The sequence below is a fragment of the Carassius carassius genome, chromosome 13 (assembly GCF_963082965.1).
Source record: "Carassius carassius chromosome 13, fCarCar2.1, whole genome shotgun sequence".
Classification (NCBI taxonomy): Eukaryota; Metazoa; Chordata; class Actinopteri; order Cypriniformes; family Cyprinidae; genus Carassius; species Carassius carassius.
In genome coordinates, this window is record NC_081767.1 from 26076128 (window position 1) to 26095973 (window position 19846).

Genomic DNA, 19846 nt, shown 5'->3' on the forward strand with positions numbered 1-19846 from the left:
CTGTTTCACAAAGCATGACTGAACGTTTAGATTATACGACGGACTGAATAAATCAAAAACTTAACGCACCTCAAACCCTCTTTCCGACAGTTTCGACCTGTGAGGCGTGGATTCGAGTAGCCTACTTTAAAAGTCGAACTGCTGAACTGACACAATCGAAACGTACTGTTTACGACGTGAATGATAATTTAATAAAATAATGAATGATAATTACAACTAGATGTGCTTGGTGGAACTTGTGAAATAAATCTGCATGATCACTTCAGGTTGGTTTGTAGTAATGATCAACTTTGCACAAGTTTACGCTGTGACTAATATTTTCTCCAGTCCAGGAAAAACAGCAGACACGGAAAAACAAATGAGCAGTTAAGGCGTTAGTCATTCTCGGAAATGTAATAAAACCACCACCATAAATATTTCTTATTAATCAACATTTTATTTACAGAAAGAACATAAATGTGTGTGTGGACTGTTGTCATAACGTTTTAAAAAGCAGGATCTTTTTTCCCCTTTCTACAGAAAGCAGGAACTTAAGAGTTGAAATCAATGTTTTAACCAAAGACCAATCTTGGAAATTGAGAGGAAGCCTTTATTGATCTTTTGCAATGTTTCTGCAAACATTCACACCCCTCACCCCTTTACTAAAACCTCACTATTCATCATTCACCTCCAGCTCCCCTGCAGCCATGGCATATCGAAATAAATGCTTATAAGGGAAGAAACAGACAAATGAATCTCGATGAACTGGACTGTGATGGACACAAGAAAACAAAAAGCACACAATGATGGAGTTTTAAGAATGCTATTAGTACAGCAATGGCAAGATAGATAAAACCGGATACATTAACAGAACTGTTATACTAAAAGAAATATTATGCAAAACCTCCCTTCACTCTAGCTCTGACTTGCCTATAGTCCAAAACACAATTCAAGTCTAAATTAGGGTTTACATCTTTAACAGTTTCTGTGATGGTGGAAGGACTTTCCAGTTGAACCATTTCCAGGTGAAATTACTGTTTGCATGTGGTTTAAATCTTGCGTCTCTTTTCTGTTGGTGTGAACCTATTAATTGTTTTCTAGGTTTCCTTACAGGGTAAGTCTTCAGCTTGACAGAAAGGGTGCTCTAAACAGGGACTAGTCTTCTGCTGCTCATTAACGCAGAGCAATGAGAAGAAAAAAAAGGTTAAAAGAAATATAAAAAGTTACCTCCCTCCGACAAACTAACAAAACGGGACAGACAAATGACAGTCAGTTTTAATGCACGCTTCATAGCAGAAGTCTGCGGCTACCTCCCCAACCACTGTAAAAGAAAGCCGTATGAATAGATCATCTGCCCATGCATCTCAACAGCAGTGAATCAGGACAAAGACTTTTTTTTTGTACTAATGTGCATTTAAATCACAAACTGTCTGAAGTTTTCTTTTTACTTTTGTGTTAATGTATTCTTTACAGTTTATATATAATTTTTTGTTCCTAAGACTGTGTCCTTTACATGAAAATGAATAGGTCTTGGCAGAATATGGGAGTTGTGTTCACTCTTGACTTCCTTTTTTCTCTTTTTGTCTCCCCACACACATTTCTAGACTTCAATATTGTTTCCGGCATAAAGCCTGGTCCATGTTCGGGCTGAAATAGACAAACAAAGAGTTAATAAGTGTTACACTTAAATTCCTGTAGAGATAAATGTATCTTCAGCACAAAGAAAAAATCATATATGCTTGACTTCAACAAAACAAAATGCCTGAGTGTGAACAAAATGGGTGTATTTTTTTTTTTTTTTACAATTCATAACTGTAAAAAGCGATTAGCAATATCAAAACTATGTACTTCGAAAGCAATTACATGAGATAAAAACTATTGCGCGAGAGCAGTTTTATAGATTAAGGCTTCTGGGACACACAGGTTATTATTGCGCACCCAGAACAAAAACCTCTGACTTAAGTGAATGTAGAACAAACATACAAATAAATATTAGCAATTATCTATTATTCACTGCATTTTTAACAGATGCATCAATAAAAGTACAGAGATGGATTCCTCATGCCATTCTAAACCTTAATGACTGACTTTCTTCTAACAATGTTCTGAAGGCAAAACATATTTGGTGTACCACAGAAGTCAGCCATTAAGGTTTAGAATGTATGGAAACCCATTTTCCACTACAGTATTTAAAAATAAATAAATAAATAAAAAGGATGGTTGATTGCAAATATTTCTCACAATTCAGACTTTTTTTTCCACGCAAATGAGTTTATATGACAATTCTTACTTTTTTTAATATATAAACCCATAATTGTGAGATATAAACTCAAAATGGTAAGATAAAAATGGCAAATGTGAGAACAAGTTAGAATTGTGAAATAAAATATTTGCAATCATCTTTTTCAGTTTTTTTTTATTCCACCGTGGGTGAAAATATTGATTGCAATAAGTAAATTTTGATTAAAAAAAATGTGAGAACTGCTGGATGTAAACTTAAAATTCTGAAGAAAACAATCAACATTACGAGATGTAAAAAAAATAAAAATAAAATAAAAAAATAAAAAAGGAGAAACTCAGAATTGCAAGACAAGTCAGAATTCTGAGTTTCTGTCTCACAATTCTCATTTTCTTGCAATTTCCAAGTTTACTTTGGTAAATGGTTTTTATTAGATAAGTTTATATAAAAAAAAAATTTCTCAGAATTGCAAAGAACGCTAAACTGTGAGAAAAATTCCACCAACTGCCAAAAGGATATCATGACTGAGCAAATCAATTTTGTTTAGGTTTTTTATTATCAACTATCCCTTTAAATGCATTTAACCAGCACCCACCTGTCTCTATGGCTTGAGCTTCGTTAGTCTTCCACTGTTCTGCAACGTCGTTTGCTAGAGGATCATCAGGGTTGGGAGCGCTTAGTAATGCCTGGATTGATAGCAGCACTGTGCGGATCTGCAAGGCTGGAGACCACTTATCTGGGCGACATCACGCCATGGAGAGAGAGAGACAAGAGCAAGAGCATTAGCAGAAAAGTAGCTACTAGCTTCGGTGGCTTTTTCACCGTCACAGGAGATAAAAAATTATTTATTTCACATTTTCATCATTTAGAATACTGTAAATGGTTAAACATTTTCATATTTTACATTAATTTGTTGTTTTAATACCAGAGTTATTTTTAATTGTTTTACAACTTTGAGCCAAATCTCAAAATCGTAGACAACATTTCATCAATATGAACTTTTTATAAAAAAAGAAAATAGTCTTCACAAATAAATAAAGAAAATAGTCTTCACAAATGCGTGACCTGTCGTAGACTCAGAGAACTGATGCAGGAGCAACTAATGGCGGATTTGCCACCAGAGGATCTCAAGGCCTGCCCTCCCTTCACGTATGTGGGGCTAGATGTCTTCAGACCATGGCAGATCACTACCAGACATACAAGAGGAGTTCAGCCTGAGAGCAAGAGGTGATTGCCTCAATGGACACTTCAAGCTGTATCAATGCCTTAAGGCGTTTCTTCGCCATAAGAGGACCGGCCAAACAACTATGGTCAGATTGTGGCACAAATTTCATTGGGGCCTGCAGAGAACTCGGGATGAGCGCAGACCAACCAGACACCACTGAGAGGTACCTACACCAACAACGATGCTCCGGGGTGTTTAACCCACCACATGCTTCGCACATGGGTGGTTCATGGGAACCCCTCAATGGAGTGGCTCGAAGGATCCTGGAATCAATGCTTCTTGAAAATGGCACTCGCCTGACCCATGAAGTCTTGTGCACACTAATGGCGGAGGTGGCAGCAATTATGAATGCAAAGCCTCTGGTTCCGGTTTCAAATGATCCATAAGATCCATTCATTCTCACACCATCTATGATATTAACTCAGAAAGTAGGTACTCCTCCTCCAGGAGACTTTACAGAAAGAGACCTCCTAACCAAGCAGTGGAGACAAGTATAAGCCTTGACCAACATGTTCTGGCACCATTGGAGACAAGTGTACTTGTCAACTTTACATGGCCGGAAAAATGGAACAACTCCCACCAAAATCTGCAAGAAGGAGATGTCGTCCTCCTCAAGGACATCCTAGTTGTCCGCAACAACTGGCTTATGGCGATAATCACAAAGGCTATCCCTGGAGAAGACGGGAGTCCATAAGGTGGAATTGAAGACCACAGAACAAGGACATCCAAAAAAAGTACCTTAGACCAGTGACAGAACTTGTTTTGCTTCTGAGTAAAGAATGATGTTCATATGTTTAGTTAATACATAACTTAAGTGTAGTGACCTCACAGATGCCAGGCGGGGAGTATGTTGCAATTAAGGCAAAATGTTAAGGAGTTCCGTTTCATTCTTACTGACCGCCAGAGGCAGTGTAAACACTATGGATTATCGCAGCGCCAGCTAGATAGGTCGAGAGAATATACCAACAAAGTCACGTGGCATGACGTATGCTGAGCCCTGGAGGTTATAGGCTACAGTAGCTCAGCAATCTTCCTCTTTTGCTTTCTCGCCTGTTTGAGATAGGTTGATTATTAGCACTGTCAAGTGCAGCTTACTGAGCAGCGAGACTCATCCTCACTAGCTGTGACAGCGCGTGTCTACGACATTACAAGGATTTGGATTTAATTACAGCGCTTGGTGAGCCTACTTTGTCGATAACATTTGTGCCTCTCGGTGCAATCCGGTGGCTAGTGTTTTTTTCCCGCACCTAATGTTAGTTAACGGTCTCAGTTGATCTATTCGGAGTGTTTTTTTATTTCCTCGAATGTTCCTCGGTTCAATCCGCCGGACATTTTAGACACTTTTTTTAATCCTTTTTTCGTGAGATATGTGTGGTATTACCTGTCGGTTCATCCGAGGTAATGGTTTGTTTTATTTGTATATTTTTTTCTTCCCGCTAAACTTAACCTTACGGTGCTATCTGAGGGTGTTATTAGCGAGTAATTATGGCTCACAGCTCAATCTCCACTGGTTTCCCACTGGCTTGCAAGCTTTGCCCTAATCGTCTTCTCCCTGACGACATTCATCATGACATTTGCCCGTCGTGTTTGGGTATTCAACATCTGCGAGAGGCTCTCACGGACCCGTGCATGCACTGCAGCCTTTTGCCTATGTCGGAACGGCAGCTCCGTCTTGCTGAGTTAGACCCTAATTCAACGGTGAAACTCGGGCAGTTAGATGTAGCCGCTTCGCGCACTCTGAAACGCAGGGTGTCGGCGGCAGCTGGTGCTCCCCACCCGGTGAATGTTGAGGAAGGTTCGCTGTCTACGATGGTATCAGCGCTTTCTTCAGAGATGGCAGAACTGAAACGCCTGCTTCACTCGCTTCACCCTGACACATCTGCTACATCTGTTAATGACGCAGAAGGATGAGAATGTTCAGAATCAAGGAGCCAGGGAACAGTCTTTTGATTCCCCTTATTTTTCTCATCATTCAGAGTTTGATTTGCTTTCTACAAGTGCTTCAGATTCCGGTTTTCACAATCATGGGGATACTATGGATGTTTCTGCACAACCATCACCTCAGTCTGTTCCCACTGGTCAACCTGCGGCGGAGGGGTCTAGTGGGGGGTCAGTTCAGTTGTCTGGACAAACCCAGTCCTCCTCCGATGATACTTTGGCTGTGCTTCGAATGGCAGTTGCTCGTCTAGGACTTGATGAGTCACCTGTACAATCTGCCCAAACTAATGTGTTTTTCAGATGGCCAGAAGTAAATGTCAGTTCTGTATTAGGATGATTATTTTTATTTTACCTTGAAATTACAGACTTAATTTGATTAAAAAAATCACCTGCTGTAGCACACTCAAAAAAAGTATTTCATTCATCCAATTAAATTTTTTAGGGTAATGATTCACATCTATTTTTTTTACTTGAGACAATAAATTATTTATTTTTCATTGGCTCAAGTAAAAAAAAAATAAAGATGTGAATCATTACCCTAATTTGAATCTTTAGTTTTATTCGCACCAACATTATTTGATTTTAACATTTTGGAATAATGTATTTATATAGCATAGTTATTTAGTCTAACTGGTAAAGACCTTTTTTTATTTAAAAGCAAATTTATAAACTAAAACAAATACTGAACGCTGATTAAGAAACATCTTATTGAAATCAAGTGTTGATTTTGTTGTTTGGATTGTAGAACTATGCAGTTATTGCCTTTAATTTCACATGGTCAAAGTTAATCTTTTAATTTAAGGCCAGTTCTCCCCAATTCAAAAACAAAAGCTAAATGCTGATGTCTGTACCATCTATGTTTGTATTGAATGTAGGCTACTTACTGTGCAGTTACTGCCGTTAATTTCAGATGGTTACGGTTATTGTTTTCAATAGCCAAAAGCCAGTTTGGCCTATTAAATACCAAATAAACATCTTGTTTATGCACACTTTCCTTCTTTCTTGTTTGTTGCTTAAAGATAATTTAAAAAAAAATTCGGAAATCGGTATCGGCCAGTTTTCTTGTAAAAAAAAATCGGTATCGGAATCGGCCATGAAAAATCATGATCGTGCATCCCTTTTTCCCATGTTACAAAAACTGCATTCTTCCATCTTAGAAACATTGGCAAGCTACGAAACATGTTGTTTGTTTCTGATGCAGAAAAGCTATTTCATGCATTCATGACCTCTAGACTGGACTATTGTAATGCACTTCTAGGTGGTTGTCCTGCTTCTTCAATAAACAAGCTACAGGTAGTCCAAAATGCAGCGGCTAGAGTCCTTACCAGGTCAAGAAAATATGATCATATTACCCCAATTTTACAGTCTCTGCACTGGCTACCTATTAAGTTCCGTGTCAGTTACAAATAAGTTACAAAAGGCCCTTAATGGTTTAGCTCCTGCGTACCTAACTAGCCTTCTACCACGCTACAATCCATCACGCTCCCTAAGGTCACAAAACGCTGGACTTTTGGTAGTTCCTAGGATAGCAAAGTCCACTAAAGGAGGTAGAGCTTTTTCACATTTGGCTCCAAAACTCTGGAATAGCCTTCCTGATAATGTTCGGGGTTCAGACACACTTTCTCTGTTTAAATCTAGATTAAAAACGCATCTCTTTCGCCAAGCATTTGATTAATGTATCTTAAATTGTGAGTATAGTTGTATCTGATCAAATGTGCATTCTTATTCTTTAGCTTGGGTTAAACTAATTAATTTTACTTTGTTGGAACAGCAGCTATGCTAATGATGTCTCTATTTGTTTCTATGTAACTAGGATTTACACAAGCCCCAGTCTGGATCCAGAACACCTGAGAAGAGATGATGCTGACCCTCAGAGGACCCCAGATGATGCTAACCCTGAATCAACAACAGAACTAACAAATATTGCTACAAGTGTGACTGCATCATATAAAAATTATTAATAATATTAATAATGTTCATCATCTGGCTGACTACGACTTGTATAAATTTTTCTACAAATCCTGTCATACGTGCACAAACTGACAGTCACCACTTATAAGCTATTACTAAATATTGTAGAAACAATTTTCTGTAAAGTTGCTTTGTAACGATTTGTATTGTAAAAAGCGCTCTACAAATAAACTTGAATTGAATTGAATTGTGCAACCAGACAGCGGATGCTCTTTCCCGGGATCAAGTACATCCAGGAGAATGGAGGCTTCATCCAGTTGTAGTGCAGGAGATCTGGCTACGATTTGGGAGAGCAGAGGCGGATCTTTTCGCTTCAGAGAGGACCACCCACTGCCGATTATGGTTCACAAGGACAGAGGTGTCCAGTCCAGTCACGAATGGCCGGACTGCCTGCTATATGCGTTTCCACCTATCCCTCTGTTATGGGAGACGTTGCACAGGATCTCGCTGTGCAAGCACAGAGTGTTACTTGTGGCACCACGGTGGCCAGCCAGACCATGGTTTCCTTTGTTGCTGAGACTTCTGACAGGAAATCCATGGAAGCTTCCTCCCAGGAAGGACCTCCTCTCCCAGCTGGAGGGCAGTGTTTGGCACCCGGACCCAGCTCATCTGCAGCTTTGGGTCTGGCCATTGGGCTAAATCCTTCCCTGAAGCATTGTGATCCGGCTGTTATGCACACCATCTCTAATGCTAGGGCTTCTTTCACACGACAGATTTATGCCTCCCGTTGGAAGCTTTTTTCTGCATGGTGTGAAGATCAGGGGTTTGATCCTGCAACATTTGATGTTCCGAGTTTCTTAAGCTTTCTTCAACGTTTACTGGAGGAAGGAAAAGCAGCTTCCACGTTGAAAGTGTACATTGCTGTGATTTCTGCATATCATGTTCCAGTTGGTGGCTCTTCTCTTGGCTCTCACAGTCTTGTCTGCAGTCTTTTGAAGGGAGCGCGCCGTCTGAACCCTGCTCGTAATCCTCATTTCCCTGTGTGGGATTTGTCACTCGTGCTTGCATTCCTCTGCTCACCCCAATTTAAGCCCTTGCAAAGCATTGACATTAAATGGGTGTCCTTGAAGACTTCTTTTTTGTTAGCCATTGCTACTGCGAAACGAGTCAGTGAGTTGCATGCGCTGTCTGTTAGCGAACGTTGCTTGCGCTGGTTACCAGATGACTCCGGGGTGGTTCTACGACCCAATCCTTCTTTTCTTCCGAAGGTCCTTCTTCCTCAGTTCATAAATCAGCACATTGAACTGACCTCTTTTCAGACTTCTTCAGAGTCTGACTCAAGTGCCCAACTTTTGTGTCTTGTTCATGCCTTGAGGTGTTATGTGAACTCTACTGTTCAGTTTAGACAGTCAGACCAGTTATTTGTCTGCTATGGTGGTGTGAAGAAAGGTGCTCCAGTATCGAAGCAGAGGCTGTCGAACTGAATAGTAGAGACCGTTATGCTGGCTTACAAGGCATCAGGGAGACCATTGCCCTGGGGGGTTACTTGCAATTCCACTAGGGCCATCTTATCTTCATGGGCTGTTTTTAGAGGAGTTTCCCTGGTGGATATCTGCACAGCTGCTACCTGGGCTTCTCCATGCACGTTTGCACGGTTTTATAAGGTCAACGTTGCCGCTCATCACGCCGTTAGTTCTGCGTTTTTTCTGGAGTGGCCTTAATTTTTTCAGGTGGGTGGCATTCCTCATGACTATGTTGGTATGTGTCATCCATATCGTCACACCAGAGCTGTCAAACGTGTAGAGATACAATGTTGTTTCTACAAATAAAAAATAACAGCGTAACAACTTACTAGCCACAGAGCTAACTTCTGAAAAAGTACTTGAAGACTGGAAATAAAATGCATCCCCAGACAGCAGTTATTAGACATGCGACCGATAATACGGTTTGTAAGTTTGATTATTATGCCGTTAAAAACAATAAGATAAACACAAACTCTCCATATAATCTAAAATGTTGCAGAATGCTGGAGGAGAATGAACTTACTGGGGTTTGACAGAGACATGACAGTATGCGGAAATTTGTGCGCGATAAATTTTTACACTGCCTTTCTCCACGGAGCTGCTTCGGATGATATTACACTTTAGTGCGTGTTTACACACACCAGGAGTGGAAATTAATTTTATTGTCCACCGGCCGGATGCAACAGTATGCTATTTTTATTTACCCGCCATGGTGGCCGGTAGGTGGAGCGAGTTTACCCACAACACAAAATCACCCGCATTTGGCTGGTGGCGGGTGCTAATTTCCATTCCTGCTGATGAAATTCAAGTTTCGGTCACGATGAATAAAATCAGTATGATCTGTTATTTAGAAAGTTTCAGAAGATGGAATAAAATTCTCACCTTTCAAAATATCTAGACATATTCTTCCCAGCTTGTCTACATTGGGATGATATATTTTGGTCATGAAGCGTACTTTCGGAGCTGCCATGGGATATTCTTCAGGAAGAAAGAGTTCAAGTTTAAAAGTTCCTCCCTCAAATGGGGAGTCTTGAGGTCCGGCGATGACCACATGGAAGTAGCGAGCGTTCCCCTCATCTGGCTCTGCCTTTATACCTGGCACCGGCTCTGCCAACAAACGCTGTGTTTCCTACACACATACAAAGACATGAAAAAGGATCAATTAGGCTGGATCATTAAGCATCTACAAACTAGTTATTTAGCAATTTGCCAAAGCACTGGTAGTGAGACAGTTGAGTACACAGGAATAAACAAATCAGCAGAAAGAGCCAACATGTAATGCACACAGTGACAACAGTTGTGTTTTCGCTTCACCAAGTAACTTTGCACAATGTTCATGTAACAAAGAATAATTGTCCTGCATCAACACATTCCAACCACAAACGAACCTGTATGGTTAGCTGATACATGGCCTGACAAGCCATTAAGAATGTTAGGTTCTAGATGTTAGGTTAATATAAATTTTTTTTTTATTAGATAGTAACATGACCAAGCCCAAACGAACTTTTAGCACAGATTGTCAGGGTGAAAATGGCTTAATTTAAACATTCTTACTGGAAGAAAAAAAAAAAAAGTATTTACCAAATGAACAAAAATGTTCCTGTGGAAATCTGCAGCTTGCTTTATTTTTATTGTATTACACCAAGCTTGTATATCACTATTCAAAACCTGGGGTAAGCAAGATATTTCTTTTTGGTAGAAATTAATACTTTTATTCAGCAAAGATGCATTAAATTGATAAAAATAAGTATAACTTTTAAACATACATAAAACATTTTCTTGAGCGGCAAATCAGCATATTAGAATGATTTCTGAAGGATCACGTGACTCTGAAGACTTGCTCAAAAAGAAAACAGTTGTTTTAATTGTAATGATATTTAATAGTTTTATTGTATTTTTAATTAAAAAAATTCAGCCATGGTGAGCATAAGAGGGGCTCACCAACCTTTTAAAACAACCTTACTGACCCCCAACTTTTCAATGCCATTATAGGCACAACTATTTGAACCTTGAAAGGTTTCCTGAAAATGTATGCATCTTAAATAAGAAAAGTGTTTTATCGTAATATTAACCAAGTCACAAACTTAGTGTCTAAATTTAGTTACTAACGTCAGAACTACAATATTTACAGCTAATACAGCACCCATAACCTTCAGCAGGGCAGAGGACAATCTTAGATCTTACACTACAAACACTACTGGTTAAGCACCATGACAATGTTTTCAGTAAACACTCTCTTCGAACCACATTAGAAAAGACAGTATCTTGCAATTTCAATATCAAGCATTATTTTTATAACATGATTAGTCGTAACGCTGTCCTGTAGCTTGCACAGCTCAATGACATTTAGCATGGTATTAGATCTCAACCTCATGAATATAACACAATTTTCATCAAGTCATTTGCTCGCTGTTCCTTTCACACTATACAACTGTTATCACGGTATCATGAAGTTGCTGTGGTTTGCACATTATACTTCGTTTTAGTGACTGGGGGTCACACATTACAAAATATTTTACTAGGAAGAAACCCCAACAACTCATGAAAAAAAATCTTTGATTTTACGTAAGAAAAAAAAGATGTAAGAGTAGAATTTTGGCACAAGACTGGACTTCCTTCAAATTAAAAATGGTGGTTGGTTGACTGTGAAGGTGGAATGTGACCTTATTTGCAGCGGGAAAAAAAAAAGAAAACCCGAAAAATATGGAGGAGAGAATGGTTAGGGAGACGAATCCAACCTCCTTGCTATCTCATTGGCTGCAGACTGATGTCATTTCCTGTAAAACATTTCATACTGCAAGACAGTGAGTCATAGACAGGCCCAAATATTTAGCCTGCTAAATATTTCTCAGGTATGCGCAACACATCTGTTCTTCCCATCTTTTGTTACTCACATGAACAAGCACCAATTTGCCTCAGAATTTGTGATTTTGTCACCACCTCCAGAAAACTGTTGGCTTGTGAAAATCTGCCATAAAATCACATACTGTATAAACCTGGCATTTTATCTGAAACAAAGTCTTCAAGAGTCTTCAAACCCAAACAAGACAGACACTTGGTGTCCCATGAGAGAGACACAGGGCTGAATCTTGAAGCCCTTTGGAAACTCACACCCATATGACTAATGAGAATCTGATATCACGTGTGGAATGATTGGGTCTGGAAAGGTCGTTCATCTGAGAACTGCTGTACTATTCTGTACTCCACCTGAAAGATTGTTTACTTGGAATCTGAGAACTCACGTCAAAAAGTGGACATTACCATCTTAGTGTCCCAAATCTGTCTCCAAAAGCTACCACTCCATTAACCCAGTTCAAAGGATGAGAGTTCTATGGCTACACAATGATGAACCTGTAAAACAAGAATCTTCTACAAGAATTTCCAGTTTTTAAACCAGAGTAAATATATTTATAATTATAAATTATAAAATATTTTTACAATCCTGATTTACAAAAAAAATCAGGGGTGGTTTGGGGCTTATTTTTAAAGTTTTTTAAATTTGCATTTAAAATAAAAACTTTTCTATCTTATCATATATATTTTTAAATCTACATTTACTCCTATGTCCGCAAAGCTGAATGAAACATTCTTATGATCAATATAATATTTTTTTTTCAGAAATATTTGATTAATAGAATGTTCAAAAGAATAGCATTTATATACTGCAAAACTATAAATCTTCGCTGTCACTTTTGACCATTTTATTGTGTCCGTGCTAAATAGAAAATATTTAATTCTTACCCCAAAACACAGTTATATATATTTTTCCTAAAAACATTTCTTAAAGATACTGTTAACTTAAGGCGCAAATGTCTTCACTGTTATTTCTGTTAACTTAGCATATGCAGAGTACTTAGCATATGCAGAATGATCTTCCCCATATTTATTCAGATAACCCACAGACAAAACCATGCAAAGGAAACAAACAAGAGAGGGGCTCCCTGTCATGGTCTCATGCTTAGGGGACATTAAAAGATTGGATTACTTCCAGAATAAAAATTTCCTGATCATTAATTTGCACCCATGTCATCCGAGATGTTCATGTCTTTCCTTCATCTATCACAAAGAAATTAAGGTTTTCGAGGAAAACATCCCAGGATTTTATATATAATAGACTTCAATGGGACCCAATGGGTCAAAGAGTCCAAAAATGAATAAATAAATAATTTGAATTCTTTAACCACAAATACTCATCTTGCACTTGCGATGCGCGTCTGTGATTTCATGCATCATGTAATCCCGTTGGAGAGGTCAGATGCTTCGTCTGTGTACTCAATGTATGGTAGGGTGAAAAATTCACTTTAAAGCCCCTTTCACACTGCATGTCGGACCCGGCAAATTGCCGGGACATTGCCGGGTCGCCTTCTGTGTGAAAGCAAACACGTCCCAGGATTGATTCCGGGACTGATCCCGGGTCGGGGACCTAGTAACATTGCCGGGTCCAGTCCCGGAACAAGCACTGTGTGAACAAAAGCTAGATCTAATGCCGTGTCGTAGTGATGACGCACATTATCGCGCGACTCTTTTACCATGCGTTTTGAAGGAAGATCACCGTTTGCGACGAAAAAAATGTGCAAACTGTAATGAAGTAACTGTAAAGCATTAAGTTCCTCACTTTCCGTGCTGACGCTGAGATCGTTTGCCAGCTTTAGTGAAATTTAACGTGTCTAGAGTTTTCGACTCGTACATTACGCGTCACGCCCTGATGTCACTTGTCATTATGGGACCTTTACGGGTTCTGTGTGAAAGCACACATATTCTGGGTAATCACTGGCAGTGTGAAAGTGCAAAATCTAGCGACCTGGGAAACAATTGCCGGGACACATTACCCATATATTTGCCGGAATTGCAGTGTGAAAGGGGCTTAAGACCCTTATTCCTCAGCTGGAATCAGGCAGAGCCTTTTGAAGATGCTCTGAAACTGCAATTTGGACCTTCAACCAAAGAGATATTCTTTATCAAAGTTAAAACTGCCACGCCCCCATGTCTACGTCACTATGTGGAAATATTTGCGTAATGCTGCCCAAATGTTCACATAAAGAATGAAGGCGTGGTTTCAGTAATGCAGTTAGTGTTGAAGCAGCCATGTCAGAGAGATGCTGTGTGTTTCTAGGTGAAAGCATTTTATTTGGCCTTTCGAAAGTAGATGCATTAAGGAATCTTTAAGATTAAAGTATTTGCTTTTGCGTGTGTGTGTGTGTGAGAGAGAGAGAGAGAGAGAGAGAGAGAGAGAGAGAGAGAGAGATGGTCAAACAGTGGATTTAGCTGTCTTAACCGTGGCTTGTGTACTGCAAACACATATGAGCTTCATCACTGTGTCTGCCAGGTGACTCTGTTCCCATTTCGGGATTAAACTGATGGTAAAATAAGGACATTATTAACTGTCTTGAATTATTTTCATTTATTTTGATAGATGAAGCTTGCAATTATGGAAAGGGGCAGTACATTTATGGTGAGTGCTTGTGGTGTAAGGCCAATCACAATGCACTGGGTCAGCTGGCCAATCAGAGCAGGCTGCAATTGTTAGGAGGAGGAACTTTGTAGAAAACGTTTGAGAGGGGCGGGGCATGGAGGACTTACAATAATGTACAGTATTTGAAAAATAATGTAAAGGTGCAGGATAAATATGGGCCAATTAATGCGCATCTTGTCGGTAATGCTGGTTCTGTAATCAGCGGTAAATTACATCACGTGCATGACTGCACATAGAGCAGCGTATACCTAAAAGAGCTGTTGTTAACTGAAAAGCTGCGCAAATCCATGCTGATAATGAACGTGGATTTTTGTAGCTTGTCAGTTAACAATGGCTCTGTGTAGTAAACGCTGCTCTATGTGAAATCATGCACGTGTAGAGATTTACCACTGATTACAGAACCGGATTTACTGACAAGATGGGCATTAATTATTGTCCAATATTTATCATGCACTCCTAAAATAATGTGTTTTTTGAACATTAAAGGGATATCTGGGTATTAAGACTTGTATAGCTTAATATAACGTAAATTATGTTCTTACTAAAAATATGTAGGGGAAAACCCATTAAAGATTTGTTATTTAAAAAAAAAAAAAAAAAAAAAAAAAATCACAGTTTTATACATATTTTGGACTATGTGGGGTAGAGCTGAAACAACGAATCGATTTAATCGATAAAAATCGATTATTAAAATAGTTGTCAACTAATTTAGTCATCGATTCGTTGCTAAATAACTTTTATTTGCCGTAAGCGGCTCATTTCGTGCATATTTCAAATCTGCGGTGACCAAAGTGTGGCAGTAATGAGCCACCGGAGGTTTTACTCAGCCAGTACAGCAGGAGAAGTAGCGAATAGCCAATAGCTGGCCTCGTTTTATGTCACGTGCTTCCCGAACAGCGTCTCTGCAGCATTTAGCGGGATGTGGGAGACTGGGAGTACTTTACTTTGAGCCTTCAAAAAAGAAGAGTAACCTGTAAACTCTGCACTACTGAACTGTTTAAGGAGACGTTCACATATCGCGTCTTTTGCGCGCTCAAGTTCGTTATTTCCAACACCGCACCGCGTCGAGTTAAAAACATCTCAACTTTTCAGAATGCTGCAAGCGCATCGCGGGTCATGTGACAAGAACTAACCAATCAGCTTCATCCTTTCCCGTAACAACGTTAAAAGCTCAGTCAAGATGAAAGGAACAGCTGATCATAGTTGTATATGGATTTCCATTTTGAAATAAATTTAGTAGCAGAGCTACTGCAAGCGATTTTTTGAGCTGCAAATCCATTTATCCTTTGCTGAAATTTCCGCGTCTTCAAGGAGAGAGCACGTCATGGTTGCTTAGCAAAGGCAGACGCCTCAGGGGCGCTTCTGCCCGAGCGCTTTGGAAAGGAGGAGAAAGCGGTGCGCCTAGCGTTTTCTACGCGTTTTTAGGCGCGATATGTGAACGGCCCCTAAGACTTTTATTTGTGCAGATTCTCCAGTACAATGTTGTTTGCAAATGTTTAGTCGTAAAAGCTGATAACATTGCTTTTTAACAGTTAACATTTAAAGCTTTACAAACATGTTCTGTGATCAGTTTGTAGTTTACCAGTTCAAAATTCAGTCGTGCAGCCTAATTATGACTGAATGAGAGAGGTAAATGTTTAAAGATATTTGAAATGCACTTTTTTTCTAAGTATTCACTGCTCTTTTTCACACAGCAGGTTTTTTGTGTGTGACTGTCCAATTTTTTTTTCTGGACAACCTTCTGATGGATTTTACTTTAAATTGTGATTTCCATTCAGGTTTCATGCCATTGGCACTTTATTCGAAGGATTGTTTACAATTTCACAGCAAAAGCTATAAAGCTGTTTCCCAGTAAATAATAAAATACAATGCACTGCAATTTTATTCTGTTTTATCCTTATTCTTCGTGAAAATATGTTCTGAAAGATTCCTTAATAAGCTTCGTTCGGGATGTTAAACTACTTTAGGAGCTCTAAGGACTGCCATGGTGAAAACATTATTTTAAATCTCCTTGTGAAATTTGCTGGAGTATGGGTCAGTGTTCTGATTGCAGAAGAGTTCGACAAAGGATTACTAACACAATAAAACAACTCCAGGTATATTTTTGATTAGGATATGACAATGCAAAATGGTTAAAATCTCTTAAAAATCTATGCTGAAGGATAAAGACCATTTATTAATAATTTACTTGGGGGAAAAAATGGAAAAAACTAAAATATAAGTACATAAACCGATTAATCGATTAATCGTAAAAATAATCGACAGATTAATCGATTATCAAAATAATCGTTAGTTGCAGCCCTAATGTGGGGTGCCATTATTCTGATGACGTAATATGGTTGCACTCGGTGAGCTACTGCCGCTACCTGATGCAACCTCTCGGAATAGACAATTCTGAAAATAAAATACTGATATGATGACTACAGCTACTGAAAGAACTTACAAGTGGTGATGGATATAAGTAAAGGTTTAAACCAAATGCTTTTGACTCTTTTCTCCTCTTCTTCTCTTGCTTCTCTTGTTGCCCCCCCAACAGAAAAGTACATCCAAAAGCCACACAATGTGGTATCATATCATAGTTGTGTCACATTAAAAAGCTCCAGGAGTTCACCGACTGCAACCATTTGACATAATCAACGCAGAATGAACTGTGCACATAAAATAATGGTGCCCTCCCCAGTGTAAAAACGATGTCGATTTTTAAAAATATTTCATATACATATTTAGTGGGTTTTCTTTTACATATTTCAATAAGAGACATCATGTGTTATATTAAGCTATACATGTCTTAATACCCAGGGATTCATTTAAAGCATTTCAACATATTCTGTTACACCAAATATACAAAAAATTATCTTTAAAAAAAGCATCATATGACCCCTTTAAGTATGCATTCCCAGCCCTCCAACTCAAATTAGTCAGTTATTTTCCCAGCCAACCAGAGATGCAATAAATTCAACTAACAGTATCATCCCTGTGACCAAAAAATCCTGGCAGTGCAATATATTCAGGCACTGGATGATAGCAGAAGTGGACAATGCAAAGGGAGAAAAACATTTATAATAGATACAGACGGTTGGTCTGGGAACGCCCCCGGGAATACCCCGTCACGTGATGTGAATTTAGCCCGTGGGGGAAAACATTGCGTTGGCGCCAATTGAAATACACGGGACAATCATGCCGAAGAGTTGTCGTGTCGTTTTCTGTACCTCAAATAAACTAACAAATTATGAAATGAAGTTCTACATCCTTCCTAATAAACATACAGAACCAGAGGATGACAAAATAAACATACAGAACCCAAGGATGACAAAATGGCTACAAGCAATAAGTTGTGAGGATGATCAAGGGAAGTTGTGGAAATCCCAAGACTAAGCATGTGTATGTGTGCAGTCGGCATTCATCACAGGCAGGCTACGTTAACATTGGGTTCATTATTAATGCTATCAAAACTGTGTAAGGATGTTTCAGAAAGTGGCATGCATATATAATTAGCCTTATCATTCTACCTTAAGCAAAACTATGTAACGTTAGCCTAGTGTCGAACATAAACCCGTTTACCCACTTAAAAAAGCGTGTGGACACGTAACAACTTAGTTTTGTGTCAGAACTTTTACACTTTCATTCATAAATTCACCCCGTCTGTGTTTGCGAAATGATTGAATCGCGGAATCCAGTCAAAAATAGAACTTGCTGTATAAAGTAGAACGTCACGGAATTTGGCTATTTTTTAATGAATACATATATATTAGGGCTGTAAAATGAATCAAATATCGATATGGAGTTGTGTATATGAATATTACAGTTAAGAGAGACTAAAATTGTTCTACGCATCTCTGGGAATGAGCGCTCAATATGTGCATTTTTGTCATTCAGATACACACGAATGACAAGGTTCGCAGTGTTTTCCCCCAAGCCGACTCCGCCCTCGCCACGCCCCCAGCTATGACTAGATGCCGACTGTATGTATATACCCAAAAAATGCAGACACATCTAGGTTGCACCAGGGCATTAACTAATAAATCTAATTTCTTCTTAAATATGCAGAAACATGCATTCAAGAGTCGAGGTATTATCAGGAGGAAACAGCTGGTGTCCTTTCATAAGCCATATATCTGTTCACTGGAAACTGAGGTTTTAAAAACATTAAATGGGGGGATCTGACATTATTTGCTAATTCTTGTGTTGTTCCAAAAAAAAAAAAAAGTCAAACTTTCATTTTGTCTAACATTTCCTTCTGTGTTCCAGAATCAGACTGACATACACCTTTTTATTTTTAGTTTAGAACTACACAAGAGTGTAGTTGATGATGACGATTTAAATGTGAATTTTTGGTTAACTGTCACTTTAATTCAGTGTTACACTTTTACTTCATCTGTGAGAATAAACGGTAGGTCTTATTTAGAATGTGTTGTCCTTAAATTATTGTCTTATTTAATTCTCTTATATTGTATTTTATTTGACATCGATTTCTGCTGTCTGGGGCCTGCCGTCATTAGCTCATTTAGCAGCAGAAGCACCGCGACAGCTTCCCTAGCCTACAGGAAGCGGCAGAGCCTAATTCTTTAGTTTATAATCATTGCCTAAATCGCTAGATAATCATCCTGCACGCAAGAAAATAGACACATGACTGTCTATGAGGGAAATCGTTAAGTAAATAATCGCGTGACTGCTTAAATTCGATCATTTTACGCCTAGCTAACCGTCTCTAGAGCGGTTAACGTTAGCTCTCAAGCTCACACACAGCAGCTCGAGCGCATGCAATGAATCCCTCTGTCACCGATTAGACTTCGGTTAGTGTGGGAACGCTTGTCATTTCTTAATGCTTTTGATTCTGGGTTCCAAATAGCAAAGAACACGGGCCTTTCGCCATCTTTCACAGCGGTGGATGTATTTTTAACCCACCCATATTCGGGATACGAGTGAATGCACCGAAACGGAAGTGGCTAACAAACAGAGTGCCAAACGCTAAGCCAGCTGTCGCTTCTCTTTGGCTGATCCTTTCAATGATATTTGAAGTTTTCGTGGTATTATAATTTAAATAGAGTGGCTAAATATGTGTAGTTTGTCTCACTTCACGGTTACCTTAATGATCCTGCGGGGCAACCCTGCCATCTTGAATGCGGATTTTAGGTTTGACTCTCGGTGCCTCTTACTTCGTTTGCATTGACGGCGGAGACGCAGTGCACACGGCACGCCTTCCGGGCACGTTGCGTCTTAACGCACGCGGAAACGTACAAATTCGCTGAGGATCTGGAAGTTGTAGTTTGTTCTTCTTCTTCTTCTTCTATTTTTCCTGGCGGTTGACAACTTGTTGTTGTATTACCGCCACCTCTGGACTGGATATACCCACAACTTATATTATCTCTATACTTTTAAATTCTTTTTAAAAGCCCTGTATTCTTTAAAAAATAAAACAAAATTTGACACATCTTATCAGAACTTCCATGTAAAATATTTCTATAATTAAATATAATTTCATTGGCTTCTACTTGCTCAATAAACCTTTCCCTCTCATTCTTATATTTCTGACAATAAAACAATTTATGAGTGATATA

At 38.9% G+C, this 19846-nt stretch overlaps 1 protein-coding gene across 1 annotated transcript; it reads right to left on the reverse strand.

Moving 5' to 3' along the window:
• Nucleotides 1–416: 416 nt before the first annotated feature.
• On the reverse strand, nt 417–19524 carry LOC132156229 (ubiquitin-conjugating enzyme E2 N). Its single transcript, XM_059565138.1, has 4 exons — nt 19374–19524; nt 9698–9944; nt 2814–2954; nt 417–1626 (listed from the first exon to the last, which is right to left on the reverse strand). Exons 1-4 carry the CDS (start codon nt 19401–19403, stop codon nt 1580–1582), a joined length of 465 nt encoding a protein of 154 aa, XP_059421121.1. The 5' UTR covers nt 19404–19524; the 3' UTR covers nt 417–1579.
• Nucleotides 19525–19846: the final 322 nt, after the last annotated feature.

What these genes read in the sequence shown, in the direction of transcription:
- LOC132156229 (XM_059565138.1), bottom strand. Translation starts at nt 19,403, where the DNA reads ATGGCAGGGTTGCCCCGCAGGATCATTAAG. An exon ending in TGCCCCGCAGGATCATTAAG is followed by an intron (nt 9,945 to 19,373) that starts GTAACCGTGAAG and finishes GTATGTGTGTAG; the next exon opens with GAAACACAGCGTTTGTTGGC. An exon ending in AGCTCAAGCCATAGAGACAG is followed by an intron (nt 1,627 to 2,813) that starts GTGGGTGCTGGT and finishes TGTCTATTTCAG; the next exon opens with CCCGAACATGGACCAGGCTT.